This window comes from Macrosteles quadrilineatus, unplaced genomic scaffold (assembly GCF_028750875.1).
Source record: "Macrosteles quadrilineatus isolate MER2022 unplaced genomic scaffold, UCM_ALF_1.0 Scaffold_2__2_contigs__length_208266976, whole genome shotgun sequence".
Taxonomy (NCBI): Eukaryota; Metazoa; Arthropoda; class Insecta; order Hemiptera; family Cicadellidae; genus Macrosteles; species Macrosteles quadrilineatus.
Window position 1 is genome coordinate 118,596,258 of NW_026542595.1, and position 19,971 is coordinate 118,616,228.

Below are 19,971 nucleotides of genomic sequence, written 5' to 3' on the forward strand. Positions count from 1 at the left end.
GTTTCGGAGAGGAAATGGCAATTTCTGATCTGAGAGACGCTGAGGCTGCTGGGAGTTTGCAGTAGTGCCACCTCACTAGCAGGCGCAAAGTTAAATTTCCCTTTGCACATCTCAAACATTAAAGTACTCTTTTGTTTTTTTGTTATTTTATTTATTTACTTATTCATATGACAGAAATAATATTCCATGATGAAGAATAAATACAACGACCTAAAATATAACAATAGTCTAACATAACAATTTTAGTCTGTTTACCTATGTTGTTTATCTTTTTTGCTTATTTAGCCCAATAACTCAATAAGGCAATATAATAGGAAATATTGAGTGGTTAAGAATTTCTTAAGGGTGTAGGACAATACAAAAATAAGTACAAAAGCTTACTGGTTTTTAAAAATAAACTCTTAACCTTGCTATATTAATGTGTTCCTTGAGTTCCTACGCCGATGGATTTTTAGTTTTTCGTAAAGGAACTATGACATTAGTTTTGAAAGTATTGGAATGATTAAAACTGCTGTTACCCACGGGCTCCACCCCGTTTACTACATAAGTATTAATAAAACTATTGATTGGTTAAGTTAAGCTGAAATAAACAAAGCAGAATACAGTAATGGTAATACAAACAAATAATAACAGCTGAGGTATTTTTAACATTAGGTAAATGGAAAGTTCCCTTTGGAAAGCAATTACGACCTTATAGGGCAATTTATGAAATAATGGATAATATTGCGCAAGGTTTCTCGTCATGACGAACATTTTAAGTATATGGTTTATGGGGGTGTGACTTGTAGTTTTCTCAAAAGTTCATGGGTACTTTTGGCTTTATATAATAGATAGACTAAAATATTAAAATTAGACTATCGACAAATTGCTTTAAATTTTAAAGTTATGTTTACGAACGGTTAATCTTGTATAGGGCAAATTATAAATAAATACCGTAAATTAAATATATCAAAATACATATTTTTGTAAACCGCTTGACCTAATTGTAACAAAAAGTATAACGTACTGAAAAAGCTCTAAAATAAGAAACTCAAGTATTGCCTGACTTAAAAAAAACTTGCATGAAACCAAGTTATGAAATAATGACCATAGGTTTGTGATACTACTGATGCAAATAAACACATAACAAGCTTTATTTCCATTTCCACGGTATTAGCACTGTACCAGGCACCACATTTCACTAACATTAGTGACGTCATGAAAACTCCAAACCCGAGGTTACCAACTACGAAACTGAATTTAACAACTTGCGGTTGAATTTTATATTTTTTCTAATTTACGCTCGCCTTTAAATCTGAAGGTCGCTGGTTCGATTCCAAGCGATGACGTTTAACCAGACGCAGATGTATTTATTTTGTCATTGTGCTCTCAATTAATGATGCTTATCACAAGAGGTCAACGTTAGATAGTAATAATATCAGTAGAATTAGTAACATGATGGAATAAATCTTGTAGTATAAGCCAATAATCCATATATAAATCCCAAAGTACCCATGAACTTTTGAGAAAACTACAAGTCACACACCCATAAACCATATACTTAAAATGTTCGTCATGAAGAGAAACCTTTCGCAAAACTCCATTATAAATTGTCTCGACGAATAAAAGTTTTCTATTTCCGTAATACCGTATTCTGTGGTATTTTGTCAACTCCTGCAAACCGAGCGATGCAATACCAAAACATAAATGTATTGCGGGTTTCACAACCGTACAACTGCAGGCTGTTTGAAATGTATCCCTTTGGCAAAACAAAATACTGTAAATAAATATTAATATTTTTTGTATCATCAACGATAAACCCTGTCAATGTATTAATGTGTTTCCTTTTAAAACCGGGGCTCGTGATAGGTTGAGCAAAAGCACGAGAAACCCCTGTTGCAGCAAACCTGCTGATTTGCCTGAATTTATTATTTTACACTAAAATACTACCTAAAAATTTTTTTATTTTCACATCGATATAAATAATTACTGTTTTGAAATTAAAATTAAGTAGGTGAAGTTATGTACATAAATAGTAGCACTAATAAAAAAAATCTCAATTCAAACACATATAATTTTTTACATTTCAAGAGTCATAACAAAACATAACAATAACTACAAAATTTAGGTATAATAAATAAAACAAATTACTTTGCTAGTTTTTTGACGACAGTTTTTTGTAAATTTCCAAGCGAGATAGAAATAGATTTTTGCCAGGCTGGCAAATTCTGCTGAATAGCTTCCCCCAAGTTGGACTTTAAGGGAGGAATTTCAAGGGGCTCCTCTTTAGGTTTTGGTTCGTTCTTTTTCACAAAGAGTTCAACCTCCTTATGTTTAAGTTCAGCCCAAATCGGGCCCGAAGCGTTCCGGTTGGTTCTGGTTTTTTGGATTTGTTCTGTCACCTTCACCCGTGCCTTTGCCAACAGCACACCCAAACTGTATTGCATTTGCATGATATCCTGTGGATAAAATTTAATGAGTACATGGTTACATAATTTTATAATTATTAATATAAAGGGGGGTGGCTTGTTAAGTTTAACTGATTCCATAATATTTTTTTTGTTTACCTGGGAAATAAGGTTTTCCATTTACACTATATTAGATTTGCTAGCCACAGAGAAGTAAGGTACAGACAGAGTTCGCTAATGGGTTGACTGTGTGCTTCCAGCTCAAATGCCAGAAATATTCTTGAGACAGGCGAGGATTGAGGAAGAGCCAGAGCGGAGAACACTGTGCGGAAATGCCTATCGCACACAGGGCTAGGCACAAGGTCTTCCTCCACCGTGAGTGTTGTAGCACATGAGGGCAAGAGGGTGGTGTTGGACTTTGCTCTAAATACCAGCTGCTAGTGCTAGCCACCACTTTTAAGTATATCATTGAACGTCACTGTACTTTACTTCTCTGTGACTAGCAAATCTATCTACTGTATAAAAAAAAATCCTAATACTGCACTTGACTTTCCATTCAAATTCTTATAATGAAACACCCACCAAAACAAACGCCCTCAGTAGAGTCTTTTGGTTGCTGGATTCAACAGTAACAACCTTCAAAGGATGAGAACTTTTGTCAACGACTGAAAGCTTGATATCATTATCTCCTGGTATCTTAGAAGAATCTATGACAGGCTCAGAGCTTATAGCAACAATACTTCCCAAACTATTCTTCGGGATTCGGTTGATGCTTTTTTCAACCTCCTTTTGAAGCGTCTCTATCTTAAGAGTTTCGTGTTTAGGAGATTCTATTGGTACCTCTGGCTTTTTAGGTTCTTGTTTCAAAAGTTCTGTAACAAATGGTGTGGCTTCAGTATTTTTTCATGCTTAACAGGCAAAAAAAGAGTGAGTACAATTAATATAATTATTTTGATATAAGGGCATAGAACACAAGGGTTTAAAGGACTTTTGTTAGGATAGCAAGCTTTCCTGAATGGCAAAGTGGAAAAGAGAATGCGAGAAGGATTGAGTTGGAAAGAGTCTCAAATTTTCCTCAGTTGAAAATGCTGTCAGTGACAATGAAATACATTTACTTATGTGTAAAGTATTTTATGTTTCTTGAGTCGAAGTGGACTCTTTCCCATACAGGTATAAGTCTGATATCCACACTATAACATAATCCATTACCGTATTTAAAACCAACGAGGATAGGTCTATTTAGCTGTTCTCCAATATGCTATTTCTCTAATATTATGAATAAAGATAACAAAATTTACTCTTATGATAAAACTTAAAATATTTTCCACACAAATAAGTTCTCACCTTCTGGTTGTATTGATGAAAAAGGACATTTTTGTAGAACTTGAAAGACGTCAGACCTTCTGTTCAGTACCAACGGAAGAGCGATCCGAAACATACAATAGTTCTGAAGGAGAACCTGGCAAAATATAATAGAATCAACTTCAAATATCTTTTGGGTTGCGATAAGAGTTTCCAGTTGAACTGTAAAGCTGTGTATGTGACTCTGATATTGTTTGTGTATTTTTGTATCATAAAGTGTCTATGGCTTTATTATGTTTCTCTTTGTGGGGAAATTTTATAAAGGAATTAACAGATTCATTAATTTGTACCGAAGTAAGCTGTAAATAAAATATTTAGTCTTGCTATTCCCAATTAAACACTTACACTTTATTCATGTTGTTAAAATAATTGTTACGTACTACACTTACAAGAAAGTGTATTTCAAAACGAATTAGACCTAAAAAAATTAACAAATACAAATAGTTATCTAGCATAACATCTTCTCTACATCTGGTGTGATAAAGAACAATTAATATTTTTAGGGCTACAAAATTACCTTTGACTGTAAAATTATTCGTGACATGATGAACCAGTTTTCTTAACAGATTTTACAAATTTAAAAGATGTGAAATTATGTTATTTGTTGTTTTTATGAACATTCTGTTTTCATCATTGGGATTCTTAAAAGAAATAAGAACATGTGTTTTATGTTTAAATTTAATTTCTAAGGGGAAAATTTAAAACCCAAACAGACCTTTAGAGACCATGTATACTGTATATAATTAATATTATGTTGGTAAGTATAGAAAATCTTTTATTTGAGGGATAAAGATTTTGAAGAAGCTCTTAGCTGATTTAATCATTGTTGCTGTCCATGACTGTTGTATAAATTGGTGAGTGCTTTTAGTAAGTTGCAGAAGATCGCACAGAGTGTGATCCTGAGAAAAAAACAACACCTCTTTGTTCATTCAAAACTGGCAAAGTTTTCCTTGATTGTTGGGCTTTTAATATGATTTTGGCTACAGGAACAGCTGATTTCAGTCAGCAACAAAGGTATTACCTAATGAATCCTACACTCATCACTTCCTTAACCTCTGCACCCTAGCGAGTCACCAACTATCTCTAGAAAAAATCACAATCAGTATGAATCATGCAACAAATGCCGAATTTAGAAGGCTACACAATCAGAATCAGAATCAGAATCAGAATATTTTTATTGTCCTTCAGCATTACAACTATGCAATAGACAAAGTCAAAGTTGACACAATATAATTTACAATTTACAAGTCAACATTTAAATTCGAACAGTTTTAAAGCTATAAAATTCACTAAGGCTATAAAAGGGATACCTTACTCTACACAAAAACACATGTTCTTTAGTGTAAATCAGTAAATTATCAAGATGTGGTGTCATCATGAATAGATAAGCGTTTATCTCCCTTAGACAGTAGCTTATCTTTTACATAGAAGTGACAAACAATAGTTCAAGTAGTTGACCAGTTCTTGTAGAGCTTCAGAAGCATTGTACGATGGAGTGGAAATTGTGCTTGTATTTTTTGTTTTTGTCAGTTTTCAGTGTAGTTTCGTCTGACATCTACAATAACTGTGTTTTGAGTGATTGTGAAGATGAACCAATTCCTATTGTAAGTTATACTTTTTAAGTTTAGTATAGAATGTTTTATAGGAACTTTTTAGATTGTTAAAAAACGATTCCCATTCACTTGCTTGACAAAACAACCGAGCTACAGACAAAAAATCTAAGTACAGTAAGTATTGTCATAGACTAAGCAACACAAGTACTAAGGGAGTATGTTTTATCTATATGGTATTGTATTGTCAACAATTTGTTTATGCCAATTGGTTTTTTGTAAAGGGGTCTAAAACATGATCCTGTTACTCTAACTAAACATAGGTTTCTTTGTTAGACAGCAGTTAATTCATAACTAATCACCATCAATGACAAATGAAATTTAGGATCTTGGAATCAAACTGTTGATCCTCAGGTTTGAAGTCAAGCTATATTTTAACCACATTCACTTTACATTAGATTAGAATAGATTTTGTACAAAAAACTGCAAAATATATTATGTACAAAGTAAACAAAACCTATACAGTGTGTAACTAATACAGTAGACTCCCTCTTATCAAGACACCTTTTAACCGGACATCGGTTTAACCGGACTACACTCGGCGGAAATTACTCATCTTTAAGCGGACAATTTTTATCAGCACATTGGTTTAACCGGACTAGATCGGCAGGAAGTGGGCGGTACTGAAACGACTGTTCTCGTACGAAAGATTTGAGACCAGTGATCACGTGTCTAAATACAATGCACTAATAAGTTTAAGTCAAATATCACACTAAACGGTTTTAATAAATTTTTGGGGACATCGGTTTAACTGGAAAACCCGTTATCCGGACTGGCCTCGGTCCTGAGAAGTCCGGATAAGAGGGAGTCTACTGTAGTCAGTTTAGAATATTACACATTTTCTAAACTTTTGAGATTATCTTCTTGAATAATCGCAAATCATTTCGGCAGGAAGACTACATCCGTCAGCACGGCTATCCTGTGGAAGCCCATGAGATTACGACGGACGACGGTTATATCCTGACGTACCACCGTATCCCCCATGGGAAGACCTCGTCAGGTCGTATAGGTAAACCTGTTCTGCTACAACATGGACTGCTGGCCTCTAGTGCTGCTTGGGTGATCACCGATGAATCTCTTGGTTGGTATATAGCCTAGTGATAGTGACAGCAGTAACTCACTTGAATTTGTTTTTTTGTAAAATTATACAACTGGCTACAACAAACTTTAAACACGACAATGGAATGTCTACCGAGTTCACAGTAGCATTGACTTTTTGATTCTTGGTAACTTAATTGAAAATAAGTTATTTTTATTCTAATGAAAATGAATTAATGGTAAGTATGAATGATTTTTTCAGGATTCACTTTGGCAGATGCAGGATTTGACCTGTGGCTCGGCAATGCACGTGGCAACACTTACTCTAGGAAACACAAAACATACAATCCCGACAAAGACAAGAGAGCGTTCTGGAACTTCAGGTATTATAATTTATAGAGCAATGAACATTAAAATTTTACTCAATGTATTCAGCAGTAAAAAAATTGTGATCGATACGTACAATCCATTATACAAACCATTTAAAGATGTTTTCCGACAAAAGTTAAACTCACTAGGTGGTAGAAACTCAGGAAGGAGTCAAGAAGCTACGACTAAAGAATACAAGAGGTAAAGGACATTCCGTACACAAAGACTTAGACCTTTCTTTGACCAGATACACTGCCGTAAAATATACATTATACTCCTAAAAGGCATTATCAACTAAAGACCAGTAATTTGCAGGATTTTAACCCTGGCTTCTTGAATAGAAGTCCTACACTCTAGCCACAAGACGGGAAACGCTCCTACTACAATGTTCCTGTGCTTGATTCATAAAAGAACTGCATGATTTAATTCAGTTGTTCTTTAGGATTCACAAAATAATGTAACATAGAGAACAAAGAGCCTAGGTCTTAAGATTTAAGGAACGCTGTCAGTGAACTATTATAGTTGTGTACAGTGTTAAGTTATCGTGTTTCTTGTGCAACGATGGACTCTTATCCATACGCAAACCATCTCAAAACAATCCCAATCAACAATCCTATTTCAATGGCAATTTGCAATACTATTAAATTTACTTAGAAAATTGTGGAGTGAACAAAACAAGAATTATTTTCCTACATGACAACCACCAAGAAATTTCTTTTACTTGGCAGTTGGCATGAGATGGGCTACTACGACCTGCCAGCATCAATAGACTACATACTGAATGTGACCAAACATCAGCAACTGTTGTACATCGGCCACTCCATGGGCACCACCATGTTCTTTGTACTGGGGGCCTCCAAGCCAGACTACATGGCCAAGGTGGAGGCCGCCGTGCTGCTGGCCCCGGTGGCTTACCCTTACAACATCCGCAGCCCGATCGCTAACTTTGTCAACGACTTACAGCCTTCTTTAGACGTAAGTTTTGTTAACTATTAGAATGGTTCAGGTAGTTAGAAGCTTGGCAATTGTGCTTGCCTACTAATATAAGGTTGCCAGTTTCATCTTGAAAAAGTGAGTTGGTTTTAGAATGGTTTAAAAGGTGTACCTGATAAAAAGCAAAAATGCATCTCCTCTACCCTTTGGAAACCAGCCTGGGAACACTTATTGCACTTCTTCACAACTAGGCCAAGTTTGCCTATGCCCAAAGGGTTTACCCCGTGTCTAGTCGTTTATATTACACTGCGTAGACTGCAATTGCTTCCTTATTGAGTGTGTCTGTCCAGCAAAGCAAACCCCTATTGATCGCCTCTTAGGACAAGCCGGAGAAGACAGCGGTCCTATTCTAACAAAAAAAACCTCATTGGAAAAATAACGTACGGTAACATACCATGTACAATATCATAGTAATAGTGAATGATTGCATAAAAGTAACTGTCAGAGTATTTTGTATATATATTGTTGAGTGAAAACCTTTCTAATACAGAAATGTGACAGAAAAGGTAAAACTTTGCTAAACATGGTAAATTTGGTTTCTTTTGGACGTTGAATTACACAATATGTTTGTTTTTCCAGAGTCTTCTCAGATCAGTAGACATATACGAGGTATTTCCTACTTCGAGGGGAACTTACTGGTTGGACGAGAATATCTGTTCACGAGAGTTACTGCAATTTCTGTGTAGAGACATTGTATTTGAGATTGCTGGGTTCGACAATCCTGAAGTGAATAGGGTGAGAAATTATAATATCGTAATAGAGAACAATGGTAGATACGTAGAGGCAAATAATAAATCATAGATAATGTCATATTTGAATTATATGCTAAGTTATCGGTCTACTGGTGGGCTGAGCCTGAGATTTAGTGATGACAACGGCCGCTTAAGACTATGAAGGAAGATTCTATAAGCTAAATCAAACTTAACCCTAGGCCAGAAACTGGATACATTAGTATTTTATTTCTCATAAATATGGATGACGATTGAATTGTTTTTCCATTAGTAAACATTTGCCATGGATTAAACATACTTTTGTTACGGATTTATCATACTTATCGACCTGCTTGAGTACATTTTAAGCTATGTTTCAATCCAGTATCGCTTCAGTGTGTATTTCTATATATATTTTACGATCTTTGAAATTAGAGCACACACACCACCAAAGATATTTACATTCAGTGAAACCGTCACAAAGACAAATTATTTCTTACATTTCATGCCCAACGCAATCAGCGGATCTGATATGAAATTCCAAATAAATTTGAGAAATGTACGTTAAGCTGGGTTTACCTAGGCGTAAAAGCGGAGGTCGGAGTCCACTCTCTTCTTCCGTATCTAGAAAAGTCCAGCTTAACAGTTTTAAAACCTATAAATAGATTAGCAAATTCCGTGTTACAGTACTTATCAATTCACTTATTAGAACAATTTCTTCAATTATGCATAGAAAAGCTTAGGAACATCTGCTAGTTCTAGATTATACATTTAATCTCTTTCATTTATTTTTCCAGACAAGTTTCCCAATTATTTTGAACTACATGCCAGCTGGGGCTTCCGTCAAGCAATTACAACATTACAGTCAGATTTGTAAAACAGGTTAGTAAACAACTTTTATCATTATTTTCTTAGCTACCACATTTTTGTGTATGTTTAAAACTTGAAGTGAAATGTAGCAATCTGTGTGGCTCTGTCATCATGACTAAGTTATGAATTTATATCTTTAACGATAAATGACAGCTGGTTCCAGAATCTATCCTATTTTGAAATAATAACATTCAGATTTGAAGGACCAGCACTACCTTAACCCCGGACAATTAAGTGTAATGATATTTTACTAAGTTTACTCATAAATAAACAATGCCCGTTTCAGATGCAGATTTCCGTTACTTTGACTACGGTCCCATTGGTAACATGTGGAAGTACCATTCACATACCCCTCCTCCTTACAATCTAACAAATGTAAAAGCTCCGTTGTACATCCACTACGCGCTTAACGACTGGTTAGCTGTGCCTGAGGTAAGGATTTCTTAGTAAAATTACTGAGTAAGTAAGTGTATTTTAGATCATGTTTTTGAGAAAAGTACAAAAACAATAATTGGAAAACGTTGCCTTTGATTTACGAATACTTTCTGTAATTGTTGTGACTTTAGTGTACTTGTTGTAAATAATTTCCATTGTTGCAGGATGTTTTCTTTACAGTCATAAAGCTTCCGAACGTACGAATAGTCAGAGAAGTACCAGATGAAAAATTCAACCACGTTGACTTCATGTGGGCCATCGACGGAAAGAAACTGTTGTACCACAACATCGTTGAAACCCTTCATAACCTTCCTCCTTCTTCTTCATGAATTATCTACAGTCACAATTACATTCTCAAGATCTGATGTGAGGACTTCAAGAACGTTGACAAACATTTTGCTTAATATGCTGGTAGCCATGTTAGTAAACCAGTCTATGTGTACATAGGATAGGAGTTAATCTGATCAATTTACTATATATTTAGTTGGACAGACGGATTTGTTTGTTGGCTTAGCCTCATTTTACTGTTAAAAATCAATTCATACATGTTAAATATTGTGTATAGACTAGACAGACAATCGGGACATACAAACTATATTTGGAGTGTGGAAGAAGAATAAACTTCTGAACTTTGTCTATTCAAACGTTGTACAAAACATGTTTTGTCTGTGTTCTGCGTTGCACAAATTTAGTTTAAACAATTGAACACAAACTTTTCAAACAAACGCACAAACTATACTTTGGATGGCAAAATGTGGCAAAGATCTGCTCTTTAATACCTTGTTTGGCAGTTGTTTAAGTTTGTTTTTGTTTATTGAAGACAAGTTGGGAAATTTTTGTAAGTACAATGTCTAAGTCTATCTAGAACAGTAAACAAACCAAGTATTAAGTTAATTTCATCAAGTAATGTAATGTTGTAATACTTCATAAGACCAATTATTAAGACTCCTTTCAACAACTGAAATGTTTGTACGAATAAACATGAAATTTTAATAATTAATTTATATTATTTCCTTACAAGTCTATAGTTATTTGTATTATTTTGGAATTTTTGTTCAACAAGTTGGGGATCCGTTCCTGACTGAATTCACCCATGTTCATGAAAATGACGCATTCAGTGTTCACTTGATAAATTATCTGTCAAGGTTTAGACCAAAGTCTGTTTTTGCGAGGAATAATTTAAGATAATAATAGCTTCCGTAAAGACGTAGACTGAGAAGTAATTTACTACCTAGAGATTTTAATCTTAATCTTTTTCAGAACAAGTTTTGCGAGGTAAAGAATTAATTATGAGCTACTGAACTGGTTTTTGATGCTGTATGTAATATACACTGACTGGTTTATTAAATTAGGACAACAAAAGACATTTTTTAAGTTCAACTAAATTTTAAATAAATTATCTTTTGTCATTAGTCATTTTGTAAAAAAATGTTAATAATAGTTAATTAATTGTCTTTTCTATCCATAGTGTTTGATTGTAATTTTCCTAACAAATCAAATACAAATAATTAATTAAGCAAAATGCATTATTATTTGAATAAACCCTATTCACATCAATTGCAATACACTAAATAAAATTATTTTAGTTTTTAAGTGGATGAGTAATAAGTACAGTAATGAATAAACACTTCAAGATATTAGATTATAAACAAAAAGATTGCAAACTAAGGGGGGGGGGGGGGGGGGGTGTGCCAGAGTTGTTTTTATAGCCCAGGATATCATTAGCACTAAAAACAAGCCCTGGCTCCTTAGAGCCTTAAAACTGAAAATTTAGATACAACAATGTTTTGGTGTATCAAATTATTATATATATATAGCTTTGCTAAACTGTTTGATTTCCAACAGAAAAATTACTAATCATCTGTAAGCACTAAGTAAATATTGTATGTTTAGTGCTATCTATTCCTGTCTAATTTTTAATAAAAAAAATTCAAATGGGTTTTTGTTAATGCCCATTTGTTTGTATTTATTATTTAATGGATGTAATAAATTGATAAAACCAGACTAATGATAATTAGTTGAGCACTCAGCTCAACAGCTATATATATTCCACGTTAAACCTTTATATGACTATCCTCAAACAACATACAACTGCAAATCGAGCCTAACAAAGTAATCGCTGCAAAAACACACTGTTTTTGTACTGATTTGCTGATAAAATTAACAGCTCAAAATCCAACAATTACATCAGCTGTGAGTCACTGGTCAGTATTTATGCCTGGGTCAGCTGTTTTGACCATGAGTAGGTTGGTAGCAGTGCTACAGGATGGTCAGCTGTTTAGTGTTAGTTGTGTTGTGTCTGTTTGTGTGTGTGCAAGGTGACAATGAATGCAGATCTACATTTTGTTTCAAGTTGTGGTCTAGAAGTATCAACATCGACTTTAACCTTTTTGAGGATACGGAACCTTTGCCTATTGTAAGTTAAATTAATATCGCTCGGAAAACTGTGATTTTGTGTTTTCTCTATATATTTTTTTTTTTAATGCCCACATAAATATATAAATATACATAAATATGTTCGTAGGTATCAAAATTATATTTAGATTAATTTATCAAAATAATTTTTTTTTTGGGAGAAATAAGTTTTTCAGGCAGTTATTTTTATATATTTTTTAAATGCAAAAAAAATATAAAAATTTGTCAGAACTATGGTTTTATAAATCAATAAAACCTCATGTTTACACTTAAGATCTTATATAATTATAAAAAACATGTAAAAACAAATTATTACTGATAAATTTTAAATGAAACAATTACCATGTTTTTTACAAATGTACTTAACCGACAGGTAGGCTACATTGTTCGACAGCATTTCACAAGTTACCTTCACTTTCCATGAAAATGTGAATCATTTCAAAACTTTGTTGTCCACCCCAAACCAATTTAGATTATGAATCAGACGAAGTGATTCAGAGAGACGAATGAACTCTAGAATCAGCAAATACCAAGTCAAATATTTTTCACTTTTTAAGAATTTTATATCTATCCTCCATAGCTATGGATTGGTTAAAACATACTACCCTTAAGTAGATTGTCATTATTTTATGGGTAAGCTAAAGACAATTTTAATGTTAGTTCCAACCGGTGCTGCTAGGAATGTTTTTTTTTTACAATTTGTTTCTTGTTACTTCAGTCATTTAAAATCTGCAAAGCACAAAATTTAAAATTAACCCTAAAAAAATTGAAACAAAATTTTGACGACACTAGCACCCACTGTCATCAACGAAAGCACTTTCGAGAAAGGTATGCGGTTTGCACACTATTCAACCGAACCTTTAAGTTTTAAAATTGGAAGTCTCATCAAGTTTTCTAAAAAAATAAAATACCTTTGACTAAAAATGCACCATGAAGATGTTCTATGTAGCTAAGATTTGTGAGTGAAAAGAACAATTTTGAATTGCGCTTCAACAAAACCCTGCTGTGAAATACTCTGTTCTCTTTTATACACAGACTATTATTTATTTATCAAGTTGACGAGAAGAGTTACTCACTGGAAACCGTATACTCACAAACTATCGTAGTATGAAAAACGTACCCAAAATCAATTATGGTTACACTATACAACTGACTCTTTGTATTGTATGTACACAACCTTGGAGTTTTTTATAGACGAAAAAGAGAGCCAAAAAAAAAGAGGCGAAAACAGACTAATATTTATTTGCCTGATTTTTTTTCCATTGTCAAGGTCTTGGGAAATGTGGAAGGCTTGACAAATCAATTAACAGCCAGTAACTTTTGTATCATGGAGTGGTTCAAATTGTAAGAAAGATTCATGGAAATTAAAATGTGATAATATAGATAAAATAATAATCATCATAATACTTTTATTAATTTGCACAATTGATAGCTGGGTAGCAGAATTGTTTTTTTGGATATTTGACACCTGAATTTATGATTATTGGATTTTTATTGTTGTAACAAAGCATATAACAATAAATATTGTTTTAAACTTTTGGTAATGGATTTTTCATACTTTACATAACTTTTGCTTCCCCAACAAAAAACTTGCTCTAGGGCATATTTATGCCAAACCAGTTCTAGTGGAAGAAAACACTATAATTTAACCAGCCGAATGCCATGAATTTGACCTTGCACGAATGATAACATCTGCATTGTTGATGTGCATGTGACTGCTGTTTTTATTCTTGGAAATCCGGAATAAGATTAAATAATGCTCTCTATTAAACAATTTAAGTTCAGTGGATGACAACAGTTATGTAATCGTTCAATTAAGTGATGAACAACAAGGAAAATATGACACTTTAGTTTAAAGGTGCAAAGTAATATTTCCTTGAGTGGTGTGTTATTTCCTTCAACGTAAATAACTTTATCTAAAAATATTTACACCCATGGATTATTCAGTTATTTAACTATGCCTATTTCTATAATGTGTTCATCAACTTACGAACAAAACAAGTCTTTGGTGGACACACACAGCAATAGATCCATTAATAACTATCTATTAATATTTTAACTCAGTAAAAAATTTGGTTTGAAAGAAAAAAGATATGCTTTAATCGGATGTATTGCAAACCATGTGCACCCCTTGTTATTGATTGCACGTTGCATATGGTTTTTAGGTCATTTTATAACTGTTATAGTATTAATTGTATAGTGTTATTTTACCAAGTTATTGTTAGTTCTTTTTTTATGTGTATTGTGAAGTGTGAAGAACTTTTATTTTGACAGCAGACAGCCAAGGACTCTATCACGCACAGGTCATTGTGACCCATGTGATATATTTTTTTTTTTTTAATATAGCAAAATACCTGATTCAAGGCGCAACTTAAAATCACCCATCTGATCTAAACTAACATCAGTGTCTTTTGCTTCTGAGGACCCTGAAACAACAAATTAGAGTTCTAATTGATTACCACAACTACTTAAATGGTACTCTTTTTATTATTAAATTCAAAATATATGTTTAAGTTTTTGTCTGTAAAAAAATGCTTCAAGGAATACCCAACAGTTATTGAATGGCACTGCATTTTTACATAAAAAGATCATTTGATTTTATAGGCACTTTTATTAATCAAGACAACTTTAAACCTAAATTTGTCCAGATTTATTAGTGTTTACTGTACCTATTTCTGTATTCTTTATAACAGGAAGACTACATCCGGCAGCAGGGATACCCCGTAGAACCCCATGAGATCACAACAGATGATGGCTACATTCTCACCTACCACCGTATCCCCCATGGGAAGTCTAACTCCACGACGGCCGGGAGGAAACCGGTGCTGTTACAACATGGACTACTTGGTGCTAGCTCTGTCTGGGTCTTATCGTCTTACGCTCTTGGTGAGATTTAGTTTTGAACTTTGAATCTGAAACAAAATGGAACGTTAGCGATTGGTTAAAGTAAGAAAAGATCAAACTTGAAATTTAGCACTAGTGGCAAGGATTCCAGTTTAACTCAACTACGATATCTTGGTATTCCATTAAAACAAAGTCAAATTGCAAAGTAACTTGTTTTGCCCTCATAGCAGATGCCATCTTCAAGTTGGACCCGTTACTGTTTTGATCTATCTGCAATGAGGCTGAAACGCTAGCCCAAGTTACCTAAGATTGTTTTACCTTGAAGACCACGATAGTTTAATTTACACTGTTATTTTTCAGGCATTGCATAGCCAATTTAGTCCCTTACCTTATTTTGATGTACAGTCACCAAAAGTGACTCTTTTAAAGATGGTAAACAAAGATTTTATTTTAATTTCACTTTAATCATCATTCCACTCAAAATAGTAATTCCTTTAAGTAAAAAAATATCCTTTTGTTTCAATTATTTCTCTATATTTCTCTTCACCTATTTTTCAACCTTAATTTTATTTCTCTACGTGTCCTTCCCTAAATTTACCTATGTATGTATCTCTTCTCGGTTCCTCCTCACATGCCCAAACCTTTTTTTTCACTTCTTCTTAAGGTGTCTTCAACTACCCCTCTACCGATCTTTTCATTGATGAGAACTCAATCCTGCCTCCTACTCCTACATCCTTTTGGTAGGCCTATCTATAAATAAAATCTTTTAGTGAACAGAACCCGTGGGGTGGAAGACTTCTTCGAATAATCTGATTATCTTATATGTCCGAAATTAATCCTGATAGCCAATAATATAGTTTTGGATTCTGGAAGGATGTTTTACTCGTGAAATGTGTCTTATATATAATTTTAATTTTATTGATTGATTGCACTGATGATAAAATCACAATACAAAGTCATGCCAAATATAGTTCAGAATTTGACATGTAATCTAATTTAGGATATGTTGCAGGCTATGCTCTAGCAGACGCAGGATTCGACGTGTGGCTGGGAAACGCCAGAGGAAACACTTACTCAAAGAAACACTTGGACTTGGATCCTGTTCTGGATAAGCGTGATTTTTGGGACTTCAGGTAGCAAAAATGTATTTTTATAAAGAGAAGAAAAAACTTAGTTTTCCTAAAATGATTTCAAAAGGTTTTAATTATATTTAAGTCACATAGAAACATGAAAAGTCCAACATTTTTCTGTTTAGTTTCTTTGATTGATTGTTGTACTGTAGTTTACTGTGTTTCTCAGAGATGTCAAGATGGACGTTTTAAAATACTATACATTTGTTGATTTGTTTATTTAAACATTTAGTATGAATTCTTTTAGATCCACAAATCATGAGACTTTTTTCAGGAGACATTTACTTGGATGGACCTAGGTAAATCTCCCAAGTTACACAGAAGATACAGATCATCTCATTCTATTTCACACTCACGCTGTATTCATATTCGTTTTAAAAATATGTAACAAAGTACATCGCTGGTGGGATTGATCCAGAAATATCCTACTAATATTATAAGTGAGAAAGTTTGGATGTATGGATGTATGTATGTTATTGTGACAAGTAAACGCAAAAATACTGGTCAGAAAGGGTTGAAATTTGGTGTGATGATAGCTCACATTCCCGATTAACATATAGACAGACGCATTCTTATCTCAAAAATCCGTCCAGGCTACGCCCCAGTGGCCCCCTTATAAGTATTTAAAGGGAATGAAAGAATTTTGTCAGCTATTGCAAGTACACAAGTTGGTGCTATGATATTAAATCGCATTAAAAAGTCACAAAGCTTACCAACAGTGTGCAGCACTATTAATTTTTTTTCATTTAAAAAAGCTGTGAAAATGAGAATTTCACTTTTGTTATTGTTTAGGTGCAGTGGTAGAATGGCTATGGTAGATGTGCTATACTGTAGCATACCGTACCGTAAATTAAAAGAACCAATTTTCTTGAACCGTGTCCTTTCTTGAAGTTACTTGAAACAATTTTTAAGTGTTCTCCATAAACATAAATTACAATAAACCCATATAATGTTTGCAGCTGGCATGAGATGGGCTACTATGACCTTCCAGCCTCCATAGACTACATACTGAATGTGACCAAACATCAGCAACTGTTCTACATTGGCCACTCCATGGGCACCACCATGTTCTTTGTACTGGGGGCCTCCAGGCCAGACTACATGGCCAAGGTGGAGGCCGCAGTGCTGCTGGCGCCGGTGGCTTATCCTTGGCACATCAAGAGTCCATTGACCAACTTCCTCAGCAGGCTACATTCTGTTATATCTGTGAGTTTGAATAGTTTTTATTGTTGTAGCTGATACTAGCACCAGTGTCCTCCTAATCCGAACCCCGTTATTCAACCCTGTTATTCCAAAACCTCGCTAGTTCAAACTCTGCTAATCCGATTCCCGCTAATCAAACCCTGTTAATCCGAACGTTCAGCCAATGTGAGCCATCTGTTGAGGAGCAAAGTCTAGGTTACATAGATTTGTATTGCAGGTGAGAAGAAAACATCTCTGTTGTAAATAAAAAGTTTTATATTTTCAGTGCGGGGAAAGTTTTTGATATTAGCCTATAACATTTATGCAATATTCACTTACAAGAGTATCACAAGAAGTTCCATATTTTCGATGTATTTTTGGAAGTTTTAAATTTGATCTTCTTGTAGGTCCTGGCAACCACGGCGGGAGTCTATGAAATTTTCCCGTACTCCAGGTCGATGCTTTGGGTCGAGAGAAACCTTTGCTCTTTCTCCATGTTCCGGTGGATGAACGTATGCGAGGACATCATGAAGTGGATCGGAGGATTCAACGAACAAGAATTGAAAAGAGTGAGTTTAGTAAACACTTAAAAAAACAGGTTCAATGAAAACTATTCTATAAATTTCTGGGTAGACAAGTGGTCAGTGTTTGTCTTCATTTCTGAAGTTTGTTATTTCAATTCTAAGTGGGGTCAATTTTGTGCCTAGATGCCATATTGTCATTGTGCTATCAATGATGCAAAAGTTCGACAGATGGTAAAAAGATAGTTTTAAGTCTGTTGCTAATAGACGTCGGTTGGGGTTTTGATCCCTAGCATACTTGGATACAATTTTAGTGATTTGAAACCTATTTGAGTTACTTTCATACAAAATGCCTCTGGCGAGGTCACTAAAAGAGACGAAAATAAAAAGTTTAACTGTTCCGTTAAAAAAATGAAAAATTCCTACAAGATTGAAAACTTAATGAAATTCTTAAATTTATTTTCACCATATATTTAACAAATTATCTATTTTATTTTTTGTAACGTTTTCTGTTGGATGTTTTTACAGATACCATTATCAACCATGCTGCAATACCAGCCGGCCGGAGCATCGTTTAAGACCCTCAAGCACTTTCGACAAATCAGTGAAGGTAATTTTTCAAGGATAATACTTAACAAATTAGTACAGACTTGTTAGCAAACGTCTAAGTATTGCTAAAGCATTTTTATTTTCTCAGCTTCTAAGAGGAGAACAAAGAATTCACCTCTTATATAGAAACCAAATTGTCTAAATTGTCTGTGTATTTCAGAGACAGATTTCCGCAACTTCAACTACGACAGTCTCAGCAACTTGTACACAGGCAATTACAGAGCTTACGGACAGTTTGACCCCCCGTTGTATGACTTGGGCCTGGTGACGGCTCCTTTGTACATCTACTACGCCAATAGTGACTGGCTCTCTGTCCCAGAGGTGAGTTATCTCAGGATTACTCTTTAATCAAGGGATTTGGGAGGTTGAATTAGCAACAAATATTTCTAATTTGTCTACAACAGTTCTCATAGAAAGTGGAAACTTTCTCAACATTTTGTGGCCAACAAAATGAAGCAAATTTTTTACCGAGATCAGTGCCAAATTGAACCCTTGGCTGACAAGGCCAAAGCCTAGGACTCCATGCAAAAGCGGGCCACAGCATTTTGTATAAAAACAATCTTTTAAGAAAAAAATTTGAATTTTTATTTCCTAAAACTATTTATTCACCACAATTGCAGGTAAAGATTATGATGTCCCTGTGATCCCGGTAGATGTCCATGATTTTGCCGCGATCACAGGTGACAACAATGAAGTTCCTGTGATCGCAGGAGATATTCACAATTTTGCTAAGATCGTGGGAAAATTCCTCCTAAGGGGAGGGGGCCGCTTGGGTTTGTTTGGCCTGGGTCGCAAGTACCCTAAATCCGGCACTGACTGTGAATGGCTTCTCATTACATTTACTTATCTTCAACCTCAAATTTCAAAATCATTCTAATAGAACACTAAAACAGTCATTGTTATTGGGGGAGTTAAAGATATAATTATTGTATTTTAGGACGTACTCTACACGGTGGATCTTCTTCCGAACGTAAAGAATGTGACGAAGGTACCAGACAAAGACTTCAATCACTTAGACTTCTGTTGGGCCGACGACGCCAAGACTCTCGTCTATGATGACATCATTCTGAGGCTGAATAGTTTAAAATAATCAGTTGCAGTTAAGATCTACGTAACTTTCATGTACATAGGGGAATTTAGGCTTTATTCTTGAAATTGTTTAAAAAAGATCACATATCAAAATCCTGCTTACTGATTTGGGAGAGATGCATATCCAATGTTTTGTTGTGAATAAATAGCTGGCAAAAATGGTTCAAAATAATTTGTAAATAATTTGTTTAGTGTTTTCTTGTCTGCATACATAGGTCTTTGAACTAGCATCAAATCAATTTTATACAGATGTGTTTTTTATCAATTTTTCTTCATGCCCTTGCAGTATTCTTAGATATAGACTGCTGTTTAGCGTTAGTACAAAATATACCTATTTGTAAACAATGATTCGTAGGTAATAAACTTTATTTAAAGAACTGTTGTACTGATTGTTGTACCTAATACAA

General features: G+C 34.3%; 2 protein-coding genes across 3 annotated transcripts; one reads left to right on the top strand and one right to left on the bottom strand.

The window, feature by feature from the left end:
- Positions 1 to 2,035: 2,035 nt before the first annotated feature.
- LOC128985773 (uncharacterized) lies at positions 2,036 to 15,031 on the bottom strand. 2 transcript variants are annotated; one of them, XM_054405632.1, is made up of 4 exons: positions 14,859 to 15,031; positions 3,732 to 3,846; positions 2,970 to 3,259; positions 2,036 to 2,438 (listed from the first exon to the last, which is right to left on the bottom strand). In XM_054405632.1, the coding sequence occupies exons 2-4, from the start codon at positions 3,823 to 3,825 to the stop codon at positions 2,127 to 2,129; spliced, it is 696 nt and encodes a 231-aa protein (XP_054261607.1). In that variant the 5' UTR covers positions 3,826 to 3,846; positions 14,859 to 15,031; the 3' UTR covers positions 2,036 to 2,126. The 2 variants fall into 2 exon arrangements, with proteins under 2 accessions (XP_054261607.1, XP_054261606.1); XM_054405631.1 differs by lacking the exon at positions 14,859 to 15,031 and adding an exon at positions 4,267 to 4,393.
- On the top strand, positions 5,194 to 19,935 carry LOC128984823 (uncharacterized). The gene is made up of 16 exons (XM_054404190.1): positions 5,194 to 5,353; positions 6,251 to 6,440; positions 6,660 to 6,780; positions 7,495 to 7,741; positions 8,339 to 8,494; positions 9,267 to 9,351; positions 9,626 to 9,771; positions 9,939 to 10,094; positions 12,032 to 12,190; positions 14,883 to 15,075; positions 16,046 to 16,166; positions 17,123 to 17,369; positions 17,753 to 17,914; positions 18,395 to 18,476; positions 18,636 to 18,796; positions 19,413 to 19,935. The coding sequence occupies exons 1-16, from the start codon at positions 5,240 to 5,242 to the stop codon at positions 19,563 to 19,565; spliced, it is 2,493 nt and encodes an 830-aa protein (XP_054260165.1). The 5' UTR covers positions 5,194 to 5,239; the 3' UTR covers positions 19,566 to 19,935.
- The last annotated feature ends 36 nt before the right edge of the window (positions 19,936 to 19,971 follow it).